Source organism: Pan troglodytes, chromosome 4, assembly GCF_028858775.2.
Source record: "Pan troglodytes isolate AG18354 chromosome 4, NHGRI_mPanTro3-v2.0_pri, whole genome shotgun sequence".
Lineage (NCBI taxonomy): Eukaryota > Metazoa > Chordata > Mammalia > Primates > Hominidae > Pan > Pan troglodytes.
In genome coordinates, this window is record NC_072402.2 from 31,960,888 (window position 1) to 31,985,610 (window position 24,723).

Below are 24,723 nucleotides of genomic sequence, written 5' to 3' on the forward strand. Positions count from 1 at the left end.
TGATATATTTAATTAAAGTAGTAACTATTTCATCCTAATGCTAGTGTACTTGGTATAGATCACTTTATTTTGTTATGATTTTGGCTCTTGAAGAAAATAATCAAGCTCTCCTTTTTCCCCCCACAAATAGCCTCTCACATTTTCTTGCTTCTATTATATACTTAATGCTTCAATCACTTTGAAACATTTATTTCTCTGAATTCATAATACATGGGCTGTATTTTCATTTCTCAGATTAAAAAAAGAAAAACTATGTTCAATGCAGGTCTCCTTAGTTTATTACTATCATTAGTGTTGTTAAGAGATGAAGTACTGAATTTTAGAAGTATATGTGAATATTTTTATCTTACTTTTCTTAACAGGAGCCCAGCCTAAGCCAGTATTTTTACATAATGTCAGCTTTCCAGAAGCTCTTAAACCAAAATGTGATTCTCACAGAACAAAACAAACAACAAACAAACAAAAAACCCAGACATTTAAATATAATTGCCAATGTATCTTAGCTTCTTTTTTTTAAGAGCATGCATTAACCTGGATTTGGAAAGACGTACATAAGTTTTGAAACATCAATGCATTATCTGATACTTTTTGGAATGTTTTTCTGAGTCTCAAATCTACAGTAGATGAATGAATATTTGTTGAGCAGCTACTATTTGTAGAGAGCTATTTGGACAATATATAAGTTTTCTCTGCCCATGTGGGCTTATTGGAGTGGAGAAAACATTTCAAATTATCTTATATGGAAGTTTTCTACTTCATTATGTGGACATTTCAGAGAGAAAAAGCTATTTGATTTCATTCAACAAGCAATTATGTTCTGGGAAATGTGAGGAATTTACTCTGTGAGTTCCAGCCACATGGGACTTCTTGAAGGGTACTTCATTCTTTTTTCCATGCTTAGAAAAAACATATTCCCAAGAGACCCCCAACTTCATTTAAATTAATGAATTTATTCATTCATTCAATATATTTATTATTTCCCATGTGCCAATTGCTGTCTAGATGCCAATTCCTCAGGGAAGCTTTCCCTAACCCTATCCCTCTCCTCAACTAGATTCCATTCTAATATATGTTTTCACAGCTTCTTGTTCTTTTCTAGCACAGCCCTTGCCACAGCTAGTAATTAGACTATGTAAGATATTGTTTATTAGATAAGCTGCATGAGGGCAGGAATACTATTTGTTGGCTCTCTTTGTATTCTCGTCAATCTCAGTGACTGGTAACTAGTGACTAACCTTTCATAAAAAAATGAAACAGATATGCTATCATAATGTTTTCATATCCCCAAGACTGAGAATATTTTTTATTTGCTCAGTAAATATATTTGAATGCATTAATAAATAAAGTGAGGATAAACCACATTACCTGTTCTCTGGATGTTTAAATGTAATGCAAGTGAAGCACATTTACATAAGCAGTTATATTATATGGTGAAGGAAGAGGATGTTCAAGATCAGTGATCCTGGGTTCTACTGGCCATTGACTGTCACCTTGAACAAAGTTACTGGGCCACTCAAAGGTATGTCTTCTTTATATACAAAGAGTCAACAAAAATAGATGGCCTCTTAAAATTGTTGTGAAGATTATACAAAGGATGTTTATTCATGTATTGGCCATAAAGCCAGTGATTAATAAATGCATGTTCTCAATAATTCAACAAATATTTATTAAGAGTTATAGTCAGGACTTTTAACTGTTACCCAACATCCTTTCCATCTGTTTTCATAGTAAAGAGATTATTAGCTAAATATATTTCCCAACCTCTCATTCCCAACAATAGATGTGGCCAACTATTGTTGATGAGATTCTCAAATGGTCAAAGGCATATAAGCAAAAGTGTCACATGGTGGTTCCTAGGAATTTTTTTTTAACAGAGAGTACCCACACATCCTCTTCTCCCCACTTCATCCCTGCCTCCATCCTTCCAGGAACTCAGGGGCTACCATCTTGGACCGTGGGATCAGGTATATACACTGGGTAATGAGACAGAGGATACCTGGGGCCCTGATTTATCAGCCCCTTCTGCATAGTCACACATTTACCCAACTAAGAAGCCTCTTTCTATTTAAGACATAGTTAGTTTGGGTTTTCTATCACTCACAACTGAACTGTCTCATACCTAATATGAGTCAGCAAAATACCATGTTCACGACTAGATTCAAGGCAGAATATGATAGTGCTAGTCCCTTAACAATTTCTTAAGTGTAAAAAAGGAAGCCCTTTTTGGAGGGGCCAAGATGGCCGAATAGAAACAGCTCTGGTCTGCAGCTCCCAGCGAGACCAACACAGAAGGTAGTTGATTTCTGCATTTCCAACTGAGGTACCCAATTCATCTCATTGGATTGGTTAGGCAGTGGGTGCAACACACAGAGAGCCAGCAGAAGCAGGGTGGGACGTCGCTTCTCCCAGAAAGCGCAAGGAGCCGGGGGACCTGCCCTCCCCCAAGACAAGGGAAGCCGTGAAGGACTGTGCTACCCATCCTGGGTACTACGCTTTTGCCACGGATTTTTGCAATGTGCAGATCAGGAGATTCCCTCATGAGCCTATACCACCAGAGCCCTGGGTTTCAAGCACAGAACTGAGCGGCTGTTTGGGCAGACACTGAGCTAGCTGCAGGAGGTCCTTTTTTGTACCCTAGCGGTGCCTGGAACCCCAGTGAGACAGAAGAACTGGCCACTCCTCTGGAAAGGGGGGCTGAAGCCAGAGAGCCAAGTGGTCTCACTCCCATGGAGCCCAGCAAGCTGAGAACCACTGGCTTGAAATTCTCACTGCCAGCACAGCAGCCTGAATGAAGTCCACCTGGGTTGATGAGCTTGGTGAAGGGATGAGTATCCGCCATTACTGAGGCTTTAGTAGGCGGTTTTCCCCTGACAGTGCCAAAGAGGCGAGGCAAAGCAGCTGTGGCCAGACTGTTTTTCTAGATTCCTCCTCACTGGGCAGGGCACCTCTGAAGGAAATGCGGCAGCCCCAGTCAGGGACTTACAGATAAAACCTTCATCTCCCTGGGACAAAGCACATGGAGGGAGGGGCAGCTGCAGGCACAGCTTCAGTGGACTTAATCTTTCCTGCCTGCTGGCTCTGAAGAGAGCAGCTGATCCTGACAAGGGGGATTCTCCCAGCACAGCGCACCAACTCTGCTAAGGGACAGACTGCCTCCTCAAGTGGGTCCTGACCCCCGTGCCTTCTGACTGGGAGAGACCTCCCAACAGGGGTCGACAGACACATCATACAGGAGAGCTCTGGCTGGCGTCAGGTTGGTGCCCCTCTGGGACAAACTTCCAGAGGAAGAAGCAGGCAGCAGTCTTTGCTGTTCTGCAGCCTCCAGTGGTGACACCCAGGTGAACAGGGTCTGGGAGTGGACCTCCAGCAAACTGCAGCTGACCTGCAGAAGAAGGGCTTGGCAGAAGAGAAACTAACAAACAGAAAACAACAACAACAACATCAACAAAAAAGACCCCCACACAAAAACGCCAGTCAAAGGTCATCAGCCTCAAAGATCAAAGGTAGATAACTCCATGAAGATGAGGAAAAATCAGCGCAAAAATGCTGAAAATTTCAAAAGCCAGAATGCCTCTTCTCCTCTAAATGATCACAACACCTCTCCAGCAAGGGTGCAAAACTGGACAGAGAATGAGATTGACGAATTGACAGAAGAAGGCTTCAGAAGGTAGGTAATAACAAAATCCTCTTAGCTAAAGGAGCATGTTCTAACCCACATGTTTATATGTTTCACACATTTACATTTACAAATTATAAATCCCAAATCCTAAGACTCATATGATTTTTAAAATTATGTAAAATTTCTACTAACAAAATACCCTAATTATGTTATTAGGACATTCAAAATAATTCAAGGTAAATTACAATGCAAGGTGAATTTTTTTAATTGAACTGTAGATTTTTTAAAAAATTGAACTGTAGATTTTCTCCATTCTTAGATTATTGTCTGTTTTCAAAACTTCAGTGGTTTCCACCTCTTACCAAAATAAAACACATACATTTTTCACTTTGGCAAAGCATTTGTTCCTCTATCATTTATAGTGTTCTTGTGTTTCAATTTGTTGTTTATGCGTCTTTTCTTTTCTAGAATACATGTGACAAGTGCAAAGATCTATCCTATCTTTATAGATTTCCATGCATCTAGCATAGTGTTTGGACTCTGTAGACAGGCAAAAAAAATTGATGAATTAAATACTTTTAGTTGTTATTTAAAAGCAAAATGCATGTGTAATAATAATCAGAGATACAGCTGGAAAAATAAGTTGTAATGACCTTGAGGGAATTTGTGAATGCCAGAAACATATATATTGTTCTATTCACTCTTCATAAAATTAACTGTAAAACTTGTGTTACAGATGCAATTCTTTTATGAATGAATCTAGTCAGTGATGAGAATGAGGTAGCTTTTGATCATTAAAAATAATTTGTTTTCTAAATTTAGGTCAGAGTAATGAAATCAAAAAAATAAAAGAATGATGTTCTCTTAATTTATAATAATTTATTCTTCAACGTTAGAAAATGTTAGATCAGATTATATTATGCTGTTTAGAGGAAGTAGAAATAAAACTTTATAAAATATAGAATATGTGAGTTTTTAAAAGATTTCCTAACTGCCAACATCTGTTTGGCAAAATTACTATTTTTAACTGATGGGATATACTCTATATTTTCCCTCCTAAATTTCAAATAATTTATTTCTTGCTATATAGAAGTGTTTGAAACTTTATTTTTTGAAAACATGTAAAGTATATTCCTACCTTATTAAGAAGTTGTGAGTTTGGTTTTTCTCTGTGTATTCTGCTCTTTACTTCCAAGGAAGCAGAGATGACCACAATTCCACATCTTCTTCCCCTACTTGTACCATACTGAAGACCAGAATCATCCAATTTATTTTTTAGGGTTAATATAAAGAACAAATGAAATACTCTATCATGTATATAAAAGTATTTCGAATGAAGTTAATTTTAAAAAGTCAAAAGGACTTGATCAGTGTGAATTGAAAAATCATTTAGTTCTTTGTTACTCATCTTTCTTCTATATTTGTAAATGATAAACTTAATTTCCCTCTTTTCTGAGCAAGAATGGTAATGATAACAAACAACCAAAGGCTTAAAGATGCAGGGTACCTAACGGACAACTTTAAGACTCAGATAACCCTGTGAGTTGGATAGCATTTTACTACCGTTGTATAGATGAAAAAATTTTGGCTTAAAAAGTTAAAAAAAAAAATGCCCAAGGTTATGCTAGCTAGTACCCTAGCATGGGTGGGTTACAAGCCTGGTTTTCAGAAGACAAACATCTTGCTCTTGGCTAGAGTCATCAACTGTTAGATCACAAAACTTTGTTTAGAAGAAACAAAACTTTTATTGTTCTTTCTTTTAACATCCTGGGGTCAAGACAGGAAATTTTGCCCTTCAGTGGTCATATTGTACTGATCAACACCTAGAAAGAAGGAGCCTCTTTGCATACCCCAAAGACAGTACAGGACTCCCAATTCCAGGCTTTTGCTTCTCATCTTTCCAGCATGCTCATAGCACCACCGTTATCCCTAAGAAGTCCCCAACCCAGTAAGTCCAGTCCCAAATGTTGATTTGTTGTGCAAAACACTGACTTCAAATTTCAGGATCTATTCACTCATAAAGTTATTCAGAGCATCAATACACTTTAAGCTATTTTATCTTTCCTATTTTATTTTTAAAATAATTAAATATTTAAATGTAGTACCCATATGCCCATGAAAATACAATGCAAATTAAAAATTCATCCCTGCTATAGAAATGTATAAGCAGCTGGAAGGATTAAAAGATATGACCTCTTCCAGGTAATGTCATTACAGACTGCAATGAATCTTTTGTATCAGGGGACATGTTAAGAGATTACGGAATATTGACAGTGTAGGTCTGATTTTGGACAACATATTAAAAACTTACTCCTAATATGTCTAATATTCAATAATCTGGTTAGTTCAGCATAAAACATTCCTAGCAGCTACCTTTAGGTCTATAGTAACAACTCAATAAGAGAAACAACTAAGGAATATTTAGTTTATTGACACACATTTTTTGAATCATAAACTTAAATTCTCAAGGAAAACCATAATATAAAAGCCCTTCTGTTATTTTTCAGAACATATGTTAATGTATTTCAATGTGACAATGAGATTTAATTCCTAAAATGTATTTATTTTATTTTATTTTTGAAATGCAAATTTAAGATTGTATATATTTGGATTACAGTAATGCCAGAAAAACACAAAGAATATAGAATGCTAAGTTGTCCCTTGATAATATCTATTGTGTATGTGTTCCAAAGGCAGCCACTCCTTCTGTTTAGCTCTCTCATTTCTTTTTTTGGTTAATTCATTCACATTCTACCATGCTAGAAATTAATATGCTAGAAAACATGTCGCCCTTTACACTAGACTGTATGTTTGCTTTGTAGACTTCTTTTATCATCAGTGCATAAAAACAAAGAACATCACAGTTTTCTGTTTCCCAGAAGTACCTCTTAACTTTTTATTTGTGATATTTGTTTTTGTCTTGATGTTTAATTGATCCCAAGTCAGAATTTAAAATACCAGGACACTTGCTACCACTACCAATAATATTTCCACACATGGAAAGGTGTAGAGTATTATCATAGCAAAACTTGGAAACTGTTCTGTTGGCATTGTTGTTATTTGCATGCTGCAAATAATATACTGGATTAAGAAAAATCAGGGGCCATAACTGGCAATCCATTCTCATCTGCCTGCTAACCTTTTGCCATGCTGGTTGGAGATATGATTATCAGAGAATTCTGTTTTCGGTTAGGACATACTTAAAGTAATTGGATATTCCATTTTTATTTTTCTTTCTTATTCACTCAGCACTGTACTCAGTTTGAAGTCCACTCAGTGTGATGGCAAATGCCAAGGAGAGCATTCATATGGACCCTGTGGTGAGATTCTTGTCCCTCATGCCTGGGTCAGCTCTTAGAAGTAATGCACCTCCCCATCTCTCTGTTAAAAAGTTTTTAACTAATAAACTCCTTAAAATGTTTCAACAGCAATTATTTTTCTGTTTTTTTTTCTTTCGGTTGAACAGGTTTGTGGTGATTATTTTGCTGTTTGCTTTTGTACAGCCCATTTCACAACAACTAAAGAGCCAATGCTTATTGGCATGAGCCACCTATAGAAATGTAAGAAAGTCAAGCCTCGCACACAGCATTCCTCTTCCCTCTCCCCTTCATAGCACACTTACTGCCCCTGAGATTGTGCATTAAAGACTTTTTTTTTTCTTTTTGGTAACACTCTGGCTTCTTTCAAAAATATTCATTAGCAAAGTGACCTTAATTTCATTGTTTCTAATGTGGTTTTTATTGGGGTTAGCATTTCTATTCATGTGCTGACATCGTTTGCTCTTTTTATTCTTGTTTCTTCTTCAACTTTATCTTTATTTACAAGAGTTCGAGACTACCTTAATATTTACAATTTCATCAAACTTGATATACAAGCTGTAGTTTTCAAAACCATGTAGCCCCAGTTCAGTTCACTCCTGAATGTGTAGCTGTGAGTGATGGAGGATGTGAAGAAACTCTAACAGCTAGTACCAAGAGAGGAGAGATGAGTACAATATAGTGGAAGCCCTTCAGAAACAGGTGGAAATTCAGACGAAATGGTTATACCTGGCCCCGACTCCTGGAAATGCCAACAGCTTTCACCCCTGGTGGTGTATTGCTCCTGTTACATGCTGTGTAATGAATGGGGTGTTTCACTTTAATTGGAAGTTTTACCAGGTGCAGAGAATCATAAAGAGATTATAGTTTTATGTTTATGCATATGTGTTCTTTTCCCATGGTTATTCAAAGAGGACAGTTAAGTTAATTGAACACATGTCAAAGGCTAACCAGCATTCAGAACATGGAGGATAGTTTAAAGGTCCTCTTATCTGGAGCATCAGAACTAGTGTTTGGTTAGTTACTAAAAACCTTGATTAAAATAAAAAAGCATTTAAATTTCATACTGTTTCTTAGATAAACTACATCAAGAAATTTATAATTGACACTTCTTTTTATTTCATTGTTTAAACATATTGGTGAAGTTATTCAAGTATAGAATCCTAGATATCAATTAATTATCCCAATATTATAGACTCTTTAGTACTATGCCTTTTTGAGGTTTTTCGGAAAGCTTTTTCATGTTTTTATAGAAAAAAACCTTTTCTTTTCCAGTCACATTTTATCAATTGTGTTTAATTAGATTACATAAGTAGAATAACAATCACAACTTGAAAAGAAAACAGATTGGGGAACAAACACAAATGACCCTTGATGAGTGTGCAATTCATCTGGAAGAACAGAAGAGAGTTGGCTTAGCAGAGAACAGCCCAAAGTGCCAGATGTGTAGAGCAGCAATTATGTTTCACAGCGGCAGTGAAGAGTGTCAGTGCTCAGGTTGTTGCTGATATGGAGGTGGTTTAAGAGAGACTCTACTGTAGCCACTAGGACTAGTTATATTTGAGTTAATTTTTTTTTTTTTTTTTTTTTTTTTTTTTGAGACAGAGTCTCACTCTGTCACCCAGGCTGGAGTGTAGTGGCAGTGCGATCTCGGCTCACTGCAAGCTCCGCCTCCCAGGTTCACGCCATTCTCCTGCCTCAGCCCACCGAGTAGCTGGGACTACAGGCACCTGCCACCACGCCGGGCTAATTTTTTTTTTTTTTTTTTTTGTATTTTTAGTAGAGACGGAGTTTGACCATGTTAGCCAGGATGTTCTCGATCTCCTGACCTCATGATCCGCCCGCCTCGGCCTCCCAAAGTGCTGGGATTTCAGGCGTGAACCAGAGTTACTCTTTTTATCCTTAAACACCTCCAAAGCCTTCCTCCTTAGGTGTGTTCATGATGCTTCTCACCACCCAAGCCTTCACAGAATGTGTTAATGATGCATTTGATAAAATACTTTATGTTAATAAGATAATGTGAAAGAACAGGGGAGTTGCAAATCCCTGTAACTTTTTAACTGTGCTTTTTAACTGGAAACTTTAGGTGATCATGCTTGTCTCTTTATTTTTTTAAATCCCTTAAGTGACATATTTGCAATCCAAATCATTGGAAGTCTATTTAGAACTGTCTGGGAAGCTCAAGTTATTTCTGGTATCACCCAAAACAGATGGTTACCTGTTCTTTTTGCCTGAGACACATTTGTATTGCCAGTTCCCAAGCAAAAGCCCTAGTAGTAGAATTGTTTTCACTGTGACCAGTTGAAAACATACTTGTTTGAGATAGAAAAAAAAAAATTTCCTACTCTTTCACTTAACACTTTACTTCTGGTCACAAAACGGTGATTCTCCCCACCAACAACCAGTTATTCAGTGGACACTGACTGGGTATTCTACAGTTACTGCACAATCTTACACTAACCCCAGTTACTGCACACTCCATAGGTTAAAGGCCCAGTCCCACAAGACTTCCTCAAGACAGTTCCACAAGACTTCAGACGCTAATTGCATCTGAATTGGGGTTCCCACTACACCCTCACTGGGTTCAAATAATTTGCTAGGATGCCTCACAGAACTCAGGGAAACACATTTACTTGTTTATTATAAAGGATATTACAAAGGATACAGATGAACAAGCAGATGAGAAGCATAGGGTGAGATATGGGAGAAGAGAAGGGGAACTTCCTTGCCCTCTCTGATGTGACACCCTACAGGATCCTCTGTGTATTCAGCAACCCGAAAGCTGTCTGAAACCTGTTCTTTGGAGGTTTTATAGAAGTCTCATTATTTAGGCCTGATTGATGAAATCATTGGCCAGTAATGGTGAACTCAACCTTCAGTCCCTCTCCTCTTCCTAGAGGACAGGGCCGGGGTGGGGCTGAAGTTCCAACCCTCCAATCACCTGATTGGTTCCCTTGGCCACCACTCTCATCCCAAGGCTATTCAGGAGCCTATCAAGAGTCACCACATTAGAACAAAAGAGGTTTCTATCACCCAAAAAATTCCAATGGATTTAGGACCTCTGTATTCAACATTCCTATCACTTTTGTAGGTAACTGTACTATTGCATAATATGGCCACACTTAAGTCATTTTCCTTGAGAATAGAGAAGTAAAGGAGAAACCAATGATTTTTCCCCCACTTCAGATCTCACCTGCCAGCACTGATGTAAGACTTCACCTCCCTATTTCAAGGCACATTATTATCATCAGTCTGGGTAAGGTATCTTGCCATTTAATATTAAATTGTTATTCTCTTCCCACCTTCCTTCCTATTCCTCTTCCTCTATGTGAGCCCAACCTAGTAGCTGATGTGTAACCTTTCATTCTACCTTCTTTGTGTTGATTTGAAGTCAATTATTGGAGAGTACATGATGTTATATCATAAGGTGTGTTTTTAAATTTACATACATGGTATTGTGTGTATTTAATTATCTTGTTTCTTTTTCACATATTCTTATGTTTTTTAGATATCCATATAAAAACCCAGTTCATCATTTCTGATTCTTAGAGAGTATATTTATTGTGTGAGAGCTCACACACACACATACACACAGGTACACTTTATATTTTAATATTCGATTCCTCTGGGGATACTCACCTAAGCTGCTCTCCTTTGCTAACATAAAAGTTATTACAATAGATATGTGTGTGGATTTCTTCTTGAGCACTTATGCAAAAGTTTTTCAGGGGAAAATACCCAGAAATAGGGTTGCTTAATTTTACTAACAACTAACAGATAGAAATGGCTATGCTAGTTTACATTCCCGTCATCAGCATCAGAATACTTCACCAATCCTTGATATTATTTGATATTTTTGTTTTGCCATTCTGTTGGCTGTAAATTTTTGTATCTTTTTTTAGCAAAATTGCATTTCTTTAATAGTGAAGATTTTCTCTGAGTTACCTTTAATATCGTTTGCTCCATTTTCTATTGATTTCCTCATCTCTTTGCATTGTGTCTGTGTCTATGTGATTTGCAAAAAAAAAAGAGGAAGAAAAAGAAAGAAGAAAAGAAGAAGTGGAAGAGAAAAGAAAGAGGAGGAGGAGGGGAAGAGGAAGAAAGAAGGGAGAAGATATGATTTGATATGATTTGGCTAGATATGATTTGGCTAGATCCCCACCCAAATCTCATCTTGAATTGTAGCTCCCATAATCCCCATGTGTCAGGGGAGGGTCCCGGTGGGAGGTAATTGAATCATGGGGACAGGTTTTCCCATGCTGTTCTCATGCTGTTCTCATGATAGTGGATAACTTTCATGAGATCTGATGGTTTTATAAAGGGCAGACCCCTGCATACATTCTCTTGCCTGCTGCTATGTAAGATGTGACTTTGCCCCTCCTTCGCCTTCTGCCATGTGAGCCCTCCCCAGCCATGTGGAGCTGTGAGTCCATTAAACCTCTTTTTCTTTATAATTAGTCAGTCTCAGGTATTTCTTCATAGCAGTATGAAAATGGGCTCATACACCCTTGTATATTTTAGATCAGTTATTCTCACCTGAAAATGCAGTTCACATATCCCTTGAAGAAGCAGGGGATCCCAAAGACTCATTCAGGAGATTCACAAATCAACACAATTTTCATAATATTTCTAAGATGATATTTGCCACTTTTACTCTGTTAACATTTGTACTGATGCCACAAACAGTGGTGAGTAAAACTGCTAGTGCCTTGGCACAAATCATGACGATAGCATCAAACTATACTAGTCATCATTGTATTTATCTCTATTTTACACACTTATGAGTAAAAAAAGAGAGTATCCAATTCATTTAAGAACATCCTTGATGAAGCAGTAATGATAACTAATTTTATTATTTTATTAAATGTCAATCCTTGTTAAGTCTATAGTATTCTGTGTGATGAAAAGGGGTTTATGCATAAAGCACTTTTGCTGAGTACTGAAATGTGACCATTGTCTACAGGAAAAGCCTTTGCAAGATTGTGTGAGTTTCAAGGTAAACAACTCCCTTCCCCTACTTTTTTGTATCATGTTTACTTCAAAGAACAACTGACAGACCAACTATAGTTATTCATACCTGGGTATCAGGCAGATATTGTCTTGAAAATGAATACAGCAATCCTGCCACATCAATGAAAACAACTGACAGTCTTTGTTGCTAGTTATAAAATTGGAAATTTCAAGTGAAATTTATAATTTTGGAAAACTTTTAACTATCAATGTGAGTTTCATACATTCCAATAATTAAAAACTTTTCTGATGAAATTGGTGGTGATATTAATCATTGCAAGTTTTTGTATTATATAGTGAAATGTGTCATCGCTTAGAAAATCTACATAGCTCGGTGAGCCAGTATGTTGCAAATGACCAATGTATAATGTTACAAAACCATGCATGGGTGAAAAATCCATTCAAAGTGCAAAATAGACCAATGGATTTTAACACAAGGAATACAAAATCTTCATTGGTAGATTTCAGATTCCACAAAGCATCTAAAATTTAACAAACTGCTTTTGTTAAAATTTAAAAAGCAAACTTTTCAAGTTTTGGTATGGTATCAAAGAATATCTACAGTTATCTGGAAAAGTTGCTAAGTCATCTCTTCTTTTCTAGCTGCATATTTGTATGAAGCTACATTTTCTTCCTATATTGCAACCAAAACAACATATTGCAATAGATTGAATATAGAAACAAATATGAGAACCTGTCTTCTCTTAAGCTAGATTTCAAAGAGATTTGATATAAAATAACTCTTTCTTAGTAAATTTTTGTTTGTTTTTGAACAATATAATTATTTTCATAAAAACGTAGTGTTAATGGTAATATTTAACCTGTTCATTATTGTCATTTTTAGGTGAATTAATATATTTTTAATTTGTCAGTATTAATTTCTAATATGATAAATATTTATATATATATATAAAACCCACAATGGCATGTGAGTGTGTGTCTGTGTGTGTGTGTGTGTGTGTGCGCGTGCACACTTTTGCACGTGTTTGTACTTTGGGGCTTTTGATAATTTGTACAAGGTTTAGAAAAGTACCGAGACCAAATGGTTGAGAACTAGTGTACTTAGTAATAAGCCCCTGTGGGCCGGGCACGGTGGCTCACACCTGTAATCCCAGCACTCTGGGAGGCCGAGACGGGCAGATCACCTGAGGTTGACAGTTTGAGATCAGCCTGACCAACATGGAGAAACTCCGTCTCTACTAAAAATACAAAATTAGCCAGGAGTGGTGGCACACGCCTGGAATCCCAGCTACTCGAGAGGCTAAGGCAGGAGAATTGCTTGAACCTGGGAGGCGGAGTTTGCAGTGAGCCGAGATCGCACCATTGCACTCCTGCCTGGGTGACAGAGGAAGACTCCGTCTCAAAATAATAATAATAATAAGAAGAAGAAGAAGCCCCTGTCAAATTTAGATGTTGCAAATATCTTCTCCCAGATTGTCACCTTCCTGTGAACTTTACCTGTGATGTTCTTGTAATAAAAATATTTACTTTTTTTATTTTTATTTTTATTATACTTTAAGTTTTAGGGTACATGTGCACAATGTGCAGGTTAGTTACATATGTATACATGTGCCATGCTGGTGTGCTGCACCCATTAACTCGTCATTTAGCATTAGGTATATCTCCTAATGCTATCCCTCCCCACTCCCCTCACCCCACAACAGTCCCCAGAGTGTGATGTTCCCATTCCTGTGTCCATGTGTTCTTATTGTTCAATTCCCACCTATGAGTGAGAACATGCGGTGTTTGGTCTTTTGTCCTTGCGATAGTTTGCTGAAAATGATGATTTCCAATTTCATCCATGTCCCTACAAAGGACATGAGCTCATCATTTTTTATGGCGGCATAGTATTCCATGGTATATATGTGCCACATTTTCTTAACCCAGTCTATCATTGTTGGACATTCGGGTTGGTTCCAAGTCTTTGCTATTGTGAATAGTGCCGCAATAAACATACGTGTGCATGTGTCTTTATAGCAGCATGATTTATAATCCTTTGGGCATATACCCAGTAATGGGATGGCTGGGTCAAATGGTATTTCTAGTTCTAGATCCCTGAGGAATCGCCACACTGACTTCCACAATGGTTGAACTAGTTTACAGTCCCACCAACAGTGTAAAAGTGTTCCTATTTCTCCACATCCTCTCCAGCACCTGTTGTTTCCTGACTTTTGAATGATTGCCATTCTAACTGGTGTGAGATGGTATCTCATTGTGGTTTTGATTTGCATTTCTCTGATGGCCAGTGATGGTGAGCATTGTTTCATGTGTTTTTTGGCTGCATAAATGTCTTCTTTTGAGAAGTGTCTGTTCATGTCCTTTGCCCACTTTTTGATGGGGTTGTTTGTTTTTTTCTTGTGAATTTGTTTGAGTTCATTGTAGATTCTGGATATTAGCCCTTTGTCAGATGAGTAGGTTACGAAAATTTTCTCCCATTTTGTGGGTTGCATGTTCACTCTGATGGTAGTTTCTTTTGCTGTGCAGAAGCTCTTTAGTTTAATTAGATCCCATTTGTCAATTTTGGCTTTTGTTGCCATTGCTTTTGGTGTTTTAGACATGAAGTCCTTGCCCATGCCTATGTCCTGAATGGTACTGCCTAGGTTTTCTTCTCGGGTTTTTATGCTTTTGGGTCTAACGTTTAAGTGTTTAATCCATCTTGAATTAATTTTTGTATAAGGTGTAAGGAAGGGATCCAGTTTCAGCTTTCTACATATGGCTAGCCAGTTTTCCCAGCACCATTTATTAAACAGGGAATCCTTTCCCCATTGCTTGTTTTTCTCAGGTTTGTCAAAGATCAGATAGTTGTAGATATGCGGCGTTATTTCTGAGGGCTCTGTTCTGTTCCATTGATCTATATCTCTGTTTTGGTACCAGTACCATGCTGTTTTGGTTACTGTAGCCTTGTAGTATAGTTTGAAGTCAGGTAGCGTGATGCCTCCAGCTTTGTTCTTTTGGCTTAGGATGGACTTGGTGATGCGGGCTCTTTTTTGGTTCCATATGAACTTTAAAGTAGTTTTTTCCAATTCTGTGAAGAAAGTCATTGGTAGCTTGATGGGGATGGCATTGAATCTATAAATTACCTTGGGCAGTATGGCCATTTTCACGATATTGATTCTTCCTACCCATGAGCATGGAATGTTCTTCCATTTGTTTGTATCCTCTTTTATTTCCTTGAGCAGTGGTTTGTAGTTCTCCTTGAAGAGGTCCTTCACATCCCTTGTAAGTTGGATTCCTAGGTATTTTATTCTCTTTGAAGCAATTGTGAATGGGAGTTCACTCATGATTTGGCTCTCTGTTTGTCTGTTATTGGTGTATAAGAATGCTTGTGATGTTTGCACATTGATTTTGTATCCTGAGACTTTGCTGAAGTTGCTTATCAGCTTAAGGAGATTTTGGGCTGGGACAATAGGGTTTTCTAGATATACAATCATGTCATCTGCAAACAGGGACAATTTGACTTCCTCTTTTCCTAATTGAATACCCTTTATTTCTTTCTCCTGCCTGATTGCCCTGGCCAGAACTTCCAACACTATGTTGAATAGGAGTGGTGAGAGAGGGCATTCTTGTCTTGTGCCCATTTTCAAAGGGAATGCTTCCAGTTTTTGCCTATTCAGTATGATATTGGCTGTGGGTTTGTCATAGATAGCCCTTATTATTTTGAGTTACATCCCATCAATACCTAATTTATTGAGAGTTTTTAGCATGAAGAGTTGTTGAATTTTGTCAAAGGCCTTTTCTGCATCTATTGAGATAATCATGTGGTTTTTGTCTTTGGTTCTGTTTACTTTTTAAGAAGAAGAAGAAGAAGCAGCAGCCCCTGTGAAATCTAGACATGCAGATATCTTCTCCCAGATTGTCACCTTCCTGTGAACTTTACCTGTGGTGTTCTTGTAATAAAAGTGTTTACTTTTTAAATTTTTGGGGAGTATGCAATACACTGTCCTGTTGCTGAAGTCTTACTACTCTTTCCACAGCATTATGCTAACATCTCTCTCTCTCCCTCCACCATCCCTCCATTCTTTTCTCACCCCCTCTGTTCCTCTCTCCCTTCCTCCTTCATTCTTGTTCTTATGTTTTACAAGTAAATAGTATCTTCTTTTCTGTACTTTTTCATAATAAAATTACTTAGATGCCTATTTATAGATACTTTAAATTGTTTGAATTTGTGTTTTATTATATACAGTGCTGTAGGGAATAACTTTTTGCCAACATCAGTTTACTCATACTTGTAGGATATATTTTTTAAATAGAATTGCTGAGTTAAAGAGGATGTGTGTTTGTCATTGTTACATATAACCAAATTGTCTTTCATAAATATGATGTCATTACACTATCACATGAAAACTATGTCATTTATAGCCTCATAGATATAAACATGCCTAGTTCTCTATATTCTTGCTAATATTGTGTAGTCCAACATTTTTATTTTTGTTTTTGATAGGTGAATTATGATTACTTGGTGTAGATTTAATTTACTTTTTTATGAATATGTTTATCTTTTCATATGTTTAAAATCCATATTCATTCCTTTTAATGGCTACTAATCAAATCCTTTGCTCATTTCTATTGAGTTAGTTGTGTTTTATCTATGAATATGTATAATCTAATATCTTTGATTGATCAACCATTTGCTATGATATAATTTGTAAAAGTTTAATCCCCATTTGTCTTTTGTATTTATTTTGCTTTTAATCTTGCAGAAATTTTTACTTTAATTAATAACATTTTTAAATCTAGTGTCATGAATAGAAACCATTTTTTTATCTCTGAGATTATTTTTAATTCTGTGTTTTCCTCTGATTATTTTGTGGAACTTATTTTGGGATAGGATGATAGGCAATGATCTAAATTTATTTGAGAAATCTATCAAATTGTCCCAATTATTTAATACTCTGTCTTTTTTCCTCTCATTTAAATATTATTTATTTCATATACAAAAGTTTCCTGCATATTGGAATCTATTGGTTTTCTATTCTGTTCTATTCATATGTCTCCATGTGTGCCGGTATCACACTATTTTGATTATATTTTCAGGCGATAATTGCTGGTGTAGAATAGTTATATGTTGATCTTTTATTAAGCAAATTTGCAGAACTTTTAAATTAGTTTTTACTATTTCTTGCTTCTCTAGAATTTTCAAAGTAAATTGTTAGTTGCATCATCTCCCAATATGAGAAATCTCAGCAATCCATCCTCTTCCCTTCTGGAAAAGGTTTTATAAGACTGTCTTGCTGCTTACTAGTTTATATTCTTCAGCTGTGTCTCTTTGCTTCTTCGCTATTGAAACCACTCCATTGGGAATTTTATTTAGACAATTATCTTTTTATGTCCAATTATCCAGTATCACCAATTGGTTCTTATTTATATGCTTGTTCCTGTCTTATGTTTCAGAAAATCTTCGTCTTTTCAGGGATTTCTTTTGAATTTTAAAGGCTGAATCTGTTCTCCATTAGACTACATTTTATTCTAGTATTAGTTCTGCTTTTTCCTTTTGATTATGGTGCTTACATTCCCTACAGAATTTGTTATTAATACCTTAGCTAGTGATGTATCTAGAAGGAAGGGTAAAATTCATGTCCCAGCTTCAGCTACTACAAATGGATTGAGTTGATGTAGAGAGGATACCTTATAGCAGAATTATAATCTGTACTGACTCTACAGTCCCCTTTCCGCAAAATACTTCATCTGCCTCAGACACTGCTCTTACCAGGACCTCATCACTCTGATTTACCTCCTTAGTCCATAACCTGCGATGTGGAGGGCAGAGGGTACAACACTCAGGCCTGCTAGTGCCTGCAGACTCCTGTCTAAGCCTGGCCCACATTTTTCCACTGCTTCTCACTGGCAGTGGGCTGGAACTGGGTAGATCAGAAAGAGCTCTATAAGCAAAATGAGAATGAGAAAGAGAAATAGAACATCTAGAAAGTTCTTCCCAAGCCTGATAACCTTTATGAGCCCTTGGAGTTACCCTCAATAAACCCCAGATACACAAACATACACTGGGATCTCAAATTTCCACTTACACTAAGGCTTTACCATAGTTTTTGTGTTCAAGTATGACAAATTTCAAAGCCTGCTCAGCAATGTTCTGTTCCAGGGCATCTTAAGTGCTGGATTCAGTAGAGAGGACCAGTAGCCCATGCTAGTTGCTGTCTTGTCAAGAACCCATTAATCCCACCCCCCATGGTAAGACTCATGATTACATTTAAACACACACGCACAGACACACACACATTCTTAACCGTAGTAGCCCTAAATGTCTTATTAGTATATAGCTTTGAAAGTTGTTTGCAAAATTATCTTTATATGCTTGTTATTGAAACGGGAAAAGTTCCCTTGTCCCCCTTGCAAGGTGTGTGATGGGATGTGGCTCCCTTCTTCAGTGTCTCACTGTGCAAAACCCTTAGGGGGAGGAGACAGATGGGCAGGTCATTGGGAGCGTGGGCTCTGACCCCACAGCAGCTTCTAGGGGTAAATGTTTACAGTTCCTGAAGCCCCACCGGGCATGTTACAGTGTGCTCTTTTAGTTTTGCCATCTGTAGGCAGCTTATGTTAATCAACTCAATTAGACCTTCTGCCTTGTCACAAGGACAGAGGGCTTTCTCTATCCCGGGGTTCTTGCCTTGGTGTACCGGAAAAATCAGATCACATGTTGGCTTGGAGAATGAGTGCAAGGTTTTGTTGAGTGGTGGAAGCAGCTCTCATTGAGGTGGATGGGGAGACAGGAGGGTATGGAGTGGGAAGGTGGTCTTCCTCTGGAGTTGGGTTGCGCAGCAGCAGGACTCTCCTCCAACTGCCCTGGCCAAATTCCCCTTGGTATCCACATCATTCCGTCGGTCGATGGCCTGCTGGCGTCTACCGGTGCCTGTCGGTGGTGCTCTTCTGCTCCTCTGCTCCTCTCCACATCCAGCCACTTGTGTGCTCTTCTGCCGGTCTGTTCCTCTCAGTGCCCAGCTGCTTGTGTGTGTGCCCACTAGGGTCTGGGGGCTTTTACAGGCACAGGATGGGGGCGTGGCGGGACAGGTGCTCTTGGAAAATGCAACATTTGGGCATGAAAACACGAGTGCTTGTCCTCACCTAGATCCGTGGGCACAGGCCCGAGGGTGGAACCCTTGCCAGGGTCCCTGCCCTTCTCCTCCCAGCACTTCCCTGTCGCCACCCCATATCATTATGATTATCGGCTTTTATAATACACTTCTCAAAATCCAAATTTTCTGGCATTGAGTGGTTAAAGGCAGAAGATGTAAAGAAAATGCTTTTTTGCTCTTTTTCATGTTAAAAAAAAACCCAAAAACTTAAAATAAAAAACATGTTCTAAGTGCTTTCTAGGTGGCAGATGTTGTTAATGTTTTACATGCACATATCTTATAATATTCACATATTTTATTAAAACCTCCTTTACAGGGAGGAAATTAAATTTCAAAAAGCTTAGACAAATTGTTCAAGATTATATAGGTCGGAAGTGACAAAACCAAAACTGAAACCCCCATCAGTCCTTTCCTCCCTTCTGCATAGCCTTAGCATATGTTCTAAGCATTCTAGATTCAGATTATCATTCTATTTATATTAATGTAGGAGGCTACCATTTGTTCAAAATACCTTAGAATGCACTTCTGCTTCTTAAGGATACACAGTGTTCCTACCACCCAGTGGAATAACAATTTCTCTGAAATCAGATACATAAATGAAAATATTTTATTTCCTTTTCAGGCATCCACCAAGCTCATAGAGAATAATTTAGGCATTTCTGATGCAATCCTCAATAGACCTTTTACATAGTATGTGGGATAGTTCATACAGGGAGAATAAAATTAAGATCATCTTTTAGCCATTGTTATTTTACAGAGATATCACAAAATAATGTTGGAATGGGATGGAAAGGAATTACTTGCAGATACTTGTAAGTGGAGGTGTTTCTACAGTCATACTATATATTTCCTCCAAGGCTTACTTAGTTTATTTCCTATAGCAACATAGTTTACTGGTATTAAATTTGAGTATGACTATGATGGTGACAGCTTAGCTTCCTTATATTGAATTATTTTCCAAGCTTAATAGTGCTAGATACATGAAAAGTCAAAAGTTTAAAACCTGTAATTACTAAAACTTAGTGAGCCTGAGCCTGTATTTTTATAAATTTTTTCATTTTAATTTTGTGTTTAATGGAAACAGTGCCAAAATTTAATTACAAATATCTACTAAAAGTTAGACACAACCCAAACTGGGTGATGCTTAACTAACTGCAGTTCCATCTTCCTAAAATATATATGCAGAGCTTCTAAATATTAGAGCAAAGAGAATTTTTACATGATTTTTAATGATTTAGAGAAAAATACAAACTCAGGTTTTTATTTTTTTGATCCTATTATGCATCTACAATTAAAGCTTTAGAAAATTAGTGTCTATAGCTTATGAGCCAAAACTCTAGCAAAGATAATTTGGCTGTCTACAACAGGTATAAACAAGATAATTGAAATGAGATAAAAGATAATTGAAAAAGGAATGTTCAGCAACATCAGATGTGAAACTTGGCTTCCAAAATGGGAGAAAACATGATTCAAAGTGTCCACTGTGTATGCTGTATGTATTGGAAATGTTTAAACTACAAAGAGTCTCAGATTAAAAAAAAAGAAAATGTCATGCATAAGATAATGAAAGAATATGACTCTTTCATAGTGATGTGCTAATTGAGCTAACTACTGAAGTAAACATCTTTCAAACATTCCCTCTTTCAAGTTGCACAGTTAAAACTCCAAAATCAATCTTTAAAGGACTAAGGGAGATAAATGTAGATAAATATTAAGAGTAGTAAGTAAAATTTACATTCATGAGGGATATTGTCTTTTTGAACCTCCAAAGAGGAATGGGACTTAAAATGTACTCATGGTTATAGTTGTTGTGTGATGTCTGAACATCAAAATGAGAAAACCTAACTTGGATATCTGAGTCCATCCACTTAGCGTTGTTCAAGGAAAAAAGGGACCATCGGCCCAGAATTTTAACACAAAAAATTGTACTCATCAAAACTCCAGATTTTCTTTATATATGAACAAGACTGAGAATCACCTTGTGGGAAATAGTTGAGGGAAGGATTTTATGAGGTTTCAACGGGGAAGATGAGACTTTGGGAGACTCAGAAACAATGGCGATAGGGTGGCAGTTTTCATCATGCACACCGTGGACCATTTCAAATGCTAACTCTCAAAGTCTCATCCTACAGTGGAAAACTCTAATCACTTACATGAATCTGAAGATTTTCTGATTTTCTTTGGAAAATAATATCTGAGTCATTAACTTAATATTCTGGTATGACATATTTAAATTTTTCCAATTTATATTTTTGGAGAGGGTGATTTATAGCAATTTATCAAGAACACTTAAAAGATTTTATAGACATCATAAAGGCATTTTAATTTTAATGTTTACAGTATGTGAAATTTTAATGTTTACTATATATGAATAAGGCACTTTTCTACATTGTAGCATTTGATTTAGTTATTAAATGTTAAGTGTCAAAAAGATATCTCTATTAAACATGAGAAGAATATTAACAATTTTATTTGATGTATGTTACTCCTGAAGCAAACTGTTGTAAAGGGATTTGGAATGGGGAGAAAATATGGAGAGACAAAATTCCAGTTAGAAATTTTACTTATAATAAAATGAAGAAAAAAGCAATCATTTAATTTTTTTAAAAAATGCTCCACAGACTACAGTGTAAAGATCCAGAAACTTAAGGGATACTTGTTTGTTTTTGGTTTGGACATCATTTTTGTCTTTACTTTTTAAAATTCTGGTATTCAAAGATCTTAGTGAAATTGTCATGTTTTATTGTAAATGGAAATTTCTAGAAGCTTAAATCAGTTTATACACATTAACAGTTATGTTGACAATAGAGTTTTATAGTAATGACACTGAGATTACTTTGACAAGAGAATATTCCCAGTTTTCAGTTTATTAAGTTACATCTGCATATCGTGAGAACGCAGATGCTTTCTATACTTATGTTTTTGGGGCACATTGCCGTTTTCAAAGCCTGTTCACAAATATTTGTTTACTTAAAAGTAGTATTCCATTACAGGGATTTTGAAGCTAAATTTAATATATGCCTATTGTAAACATTTATCCATAAAAACTACATGAAAATTATTAGCTTTTTATGTTATTATTAATCTGCATTAACAATGTTCCATTTCTAAAATTCGTATTTTCAGTATTGTTATCCTGAAAGCAATAAGATTATTGTTGGTTGTGCTCGTCTTTTCAGATAAATTTGCAAAGGAAAATGAGAGTTACTGGTGTGATTACCCAAGGAGCCAAGAGGATTGGAAGCCCAGAGTATATAAAATCCTACAAAATTGCCTACAGTAATGATGGAAAGACTTGGGCAATGTACAAAGTGAAAGGCACCAATGAAGACATGGTAAGAATAATTTAACCTACTTAATTTAAAAGAAAAATGTCATTGATAATCATTGATTATCAAATGACAAGGTCTTCAGGAGAAGACTTATGTTGATGAAACTAAATTACCAATGCGTCTTGTTTTTAATTGGGCTACTGTGATGAAGGAAGTAGTAATTCTCCAATTTATAAACTTAAAATGGCTGACATTTAAGATTTTCACAGATTTTAATTGGTGGTGCTACAAATACTTTGACACAGGTGGACACAGTCTTTTGTATGACAATTAAGCTTTATTTTAATGATACATTTTTATTGCTTTCGTGATTAACGCACTTTTTTTTTTTTTTTTGAGACGAAGTCTCACTCTGTCGCCCAGGCTGGAGTGCAGTGGCGCGATCTCGGCTCACTGTAAACTCTGCCTCCCAGGTTCACCCCATTCTCCTGCCTCAGCCTTCTGAGTAGCTGGGACTACAGGTGCCCACCACCACGCCCGGCTAATTTTCTGTATTTTTAGTAGAGATGGGGTTTCACCGTGTTAGCCAGGATGGTCTCGATCTCCTGACCTCCTTATCCACCTGCCTCGGCCTCCCAAAGTGCTGGGATTACAGGCGTGAGCCACCGCGCCCGGCCGATTAACGCACTTCTTAATGAAATAACTATTATATTAATGAAAACTATTTTCTTAAAAGCAAAAAAGCACTAAATGATAGAAGAGATATATATCTTTATATGCTTCATTTTGGAAGAAAGATTTGTTACTTAGCAAAATAAAATATTTTAGAGGTATTGAATATTATATTCAATACCTCCTTTTCTTTTCTTATGATATTCCCAATTCTTTTGTTAGTTCTTCATCAAAAAATTTAATTTTAAAAATATCAGGACTGGAGATCATTCCATTTAAAATCAGGCATTATAACAGACTCTACTAAATTATATAAAATATTTTTAAAATTACCCTCTTAAATGAATTTAAATAAGGTTTTTGGATTATCAGGTTTACATAAAAGGTAAAATAAGAATAAGCCTTAATGAATTTACAATGACACATTATAGTACTTGAATTTTAGAGGCAAACATAGTTTTTAGCTGGAAATTTTAATAAGGAATTCTGTTATCCAAGTACATGGGACTGGTTGATGAAGATATAATCTTCATGAGTCAAACCTTAATGCATCATAAATCTAATCATAGCATTAGAGAGACTGGATGATCCGGAAGCAGTAGCAAAGACTGGATTCTACCCCCAAAAGTATGAATACTAAGTAGCAGAATGAGCAGACAGTCCCAGATTAAATTGAAGGATTTAAGGTGTCCATTTCTCAAAAAAAGAGAAGAGCGCTGCTCTGGTTCTGAAAGACTGGCCTTAAAATTGACAAGACCATCACAGTGCAATATAGATCATGTCATGAGCCACAGTGGTTTATGGCTTTAATTAGGAGTTTATGGTTGGGTTTTATATTCAGTGCTCATGGCAAGGCACTTCTCAAATGCTCCAAGCTCCCAAATAATGTAATCTGTTCGTCGAACAATTATTTTTGATAAGGTATAGATAGGGTAAATATGTAAAAATAGGTAAATAAGCTGTTGCAGTGAATAATTTTAAACTGTTTTTACACAGGTGTTTCGTGGAAACATTGATAACAACACTCCATATGCTAACTCTTTCACACCCCCCATAAAAGCTCAGTATGTAAGACTCTATCCCCAAGTTTGTCGAAGACATTGCACTTTGCGAATGGAACTTCTTGGCTGTGAACTGTCGGGTAAGTCTCAAATTAACTATTTCTGTATTCTATTTAAAGAAAACAGAAAGCATATTTGTATGTAGCCTGTTACTAACCTGCAAATTCAACAACCATAGAAATTTTTTTCTGGGGCAAAATGTCTACAACATGGTTCAGGGAAAACCAGTGTGTGTTTATGTATAGAATAAACAAGTTCTAAAACATGCTACAGGGTAGAATTAATGTAGAAAGAGTAATGTGTTTTGTTGAGTGGTCAAAGAAAGCACAAGGAATTCTCACGGGAAAATTGTCACTTTTAAATGTGTCTCATTGTTTTGCATAATAACTGTGATCTATGTTTTCTGACAAAAAGTTTAGTAAAAACTGGAATCTGTCCCACCTCATAAATTGCAGTTAAGGTTAAGCTATGTAACACAGAAAAGTAAGCTTTATCTTTGTCCATCTATCATAAGAACTTTATCTTTGTCTGTCTACCATAAGAACTTTTTTTTAGGTTTTATGAAACATTTAATTTCTCATTCCTCAATACTTCAATACCAAGATTGCTAATATAAATTCATTCTTGGATCATTCTTAGCTAGCAACCTGCTTATTGTACAAATAGTGGTTATCCAACTCAAGG

At 36.6% G+C, this 24,723-nt stretch overlaps 1 protein-coding gene across 2 annotated transcripts in view; it reads left to right on the forward strand.

The window, feature by feature from the left end:
- Window positions 1-24,723, forward strand: part of EDIL3 (EGF like repeats and discoidin domains 3) — a 441,707-nt gene that overhangs the window by 293,878 nt on the left and 123,106 nt on the right. For both annotated transcript variants that reach the window (XM_001146806.6, XM_526867.7), the window contains 2 exons: window positions 22,214-22,369; window positions 23,975-24,119. In XM_001146806.6, the coding sequence (XP_001146806.1) occupies window positions 22,214-22,369; window positions 23,975-24,119 (301 nt within the window). The remainder of the gene's footprint in view (window positions 1-22,213; window positions 22,370-23,974; window positions 24,120-24,723) is intronic.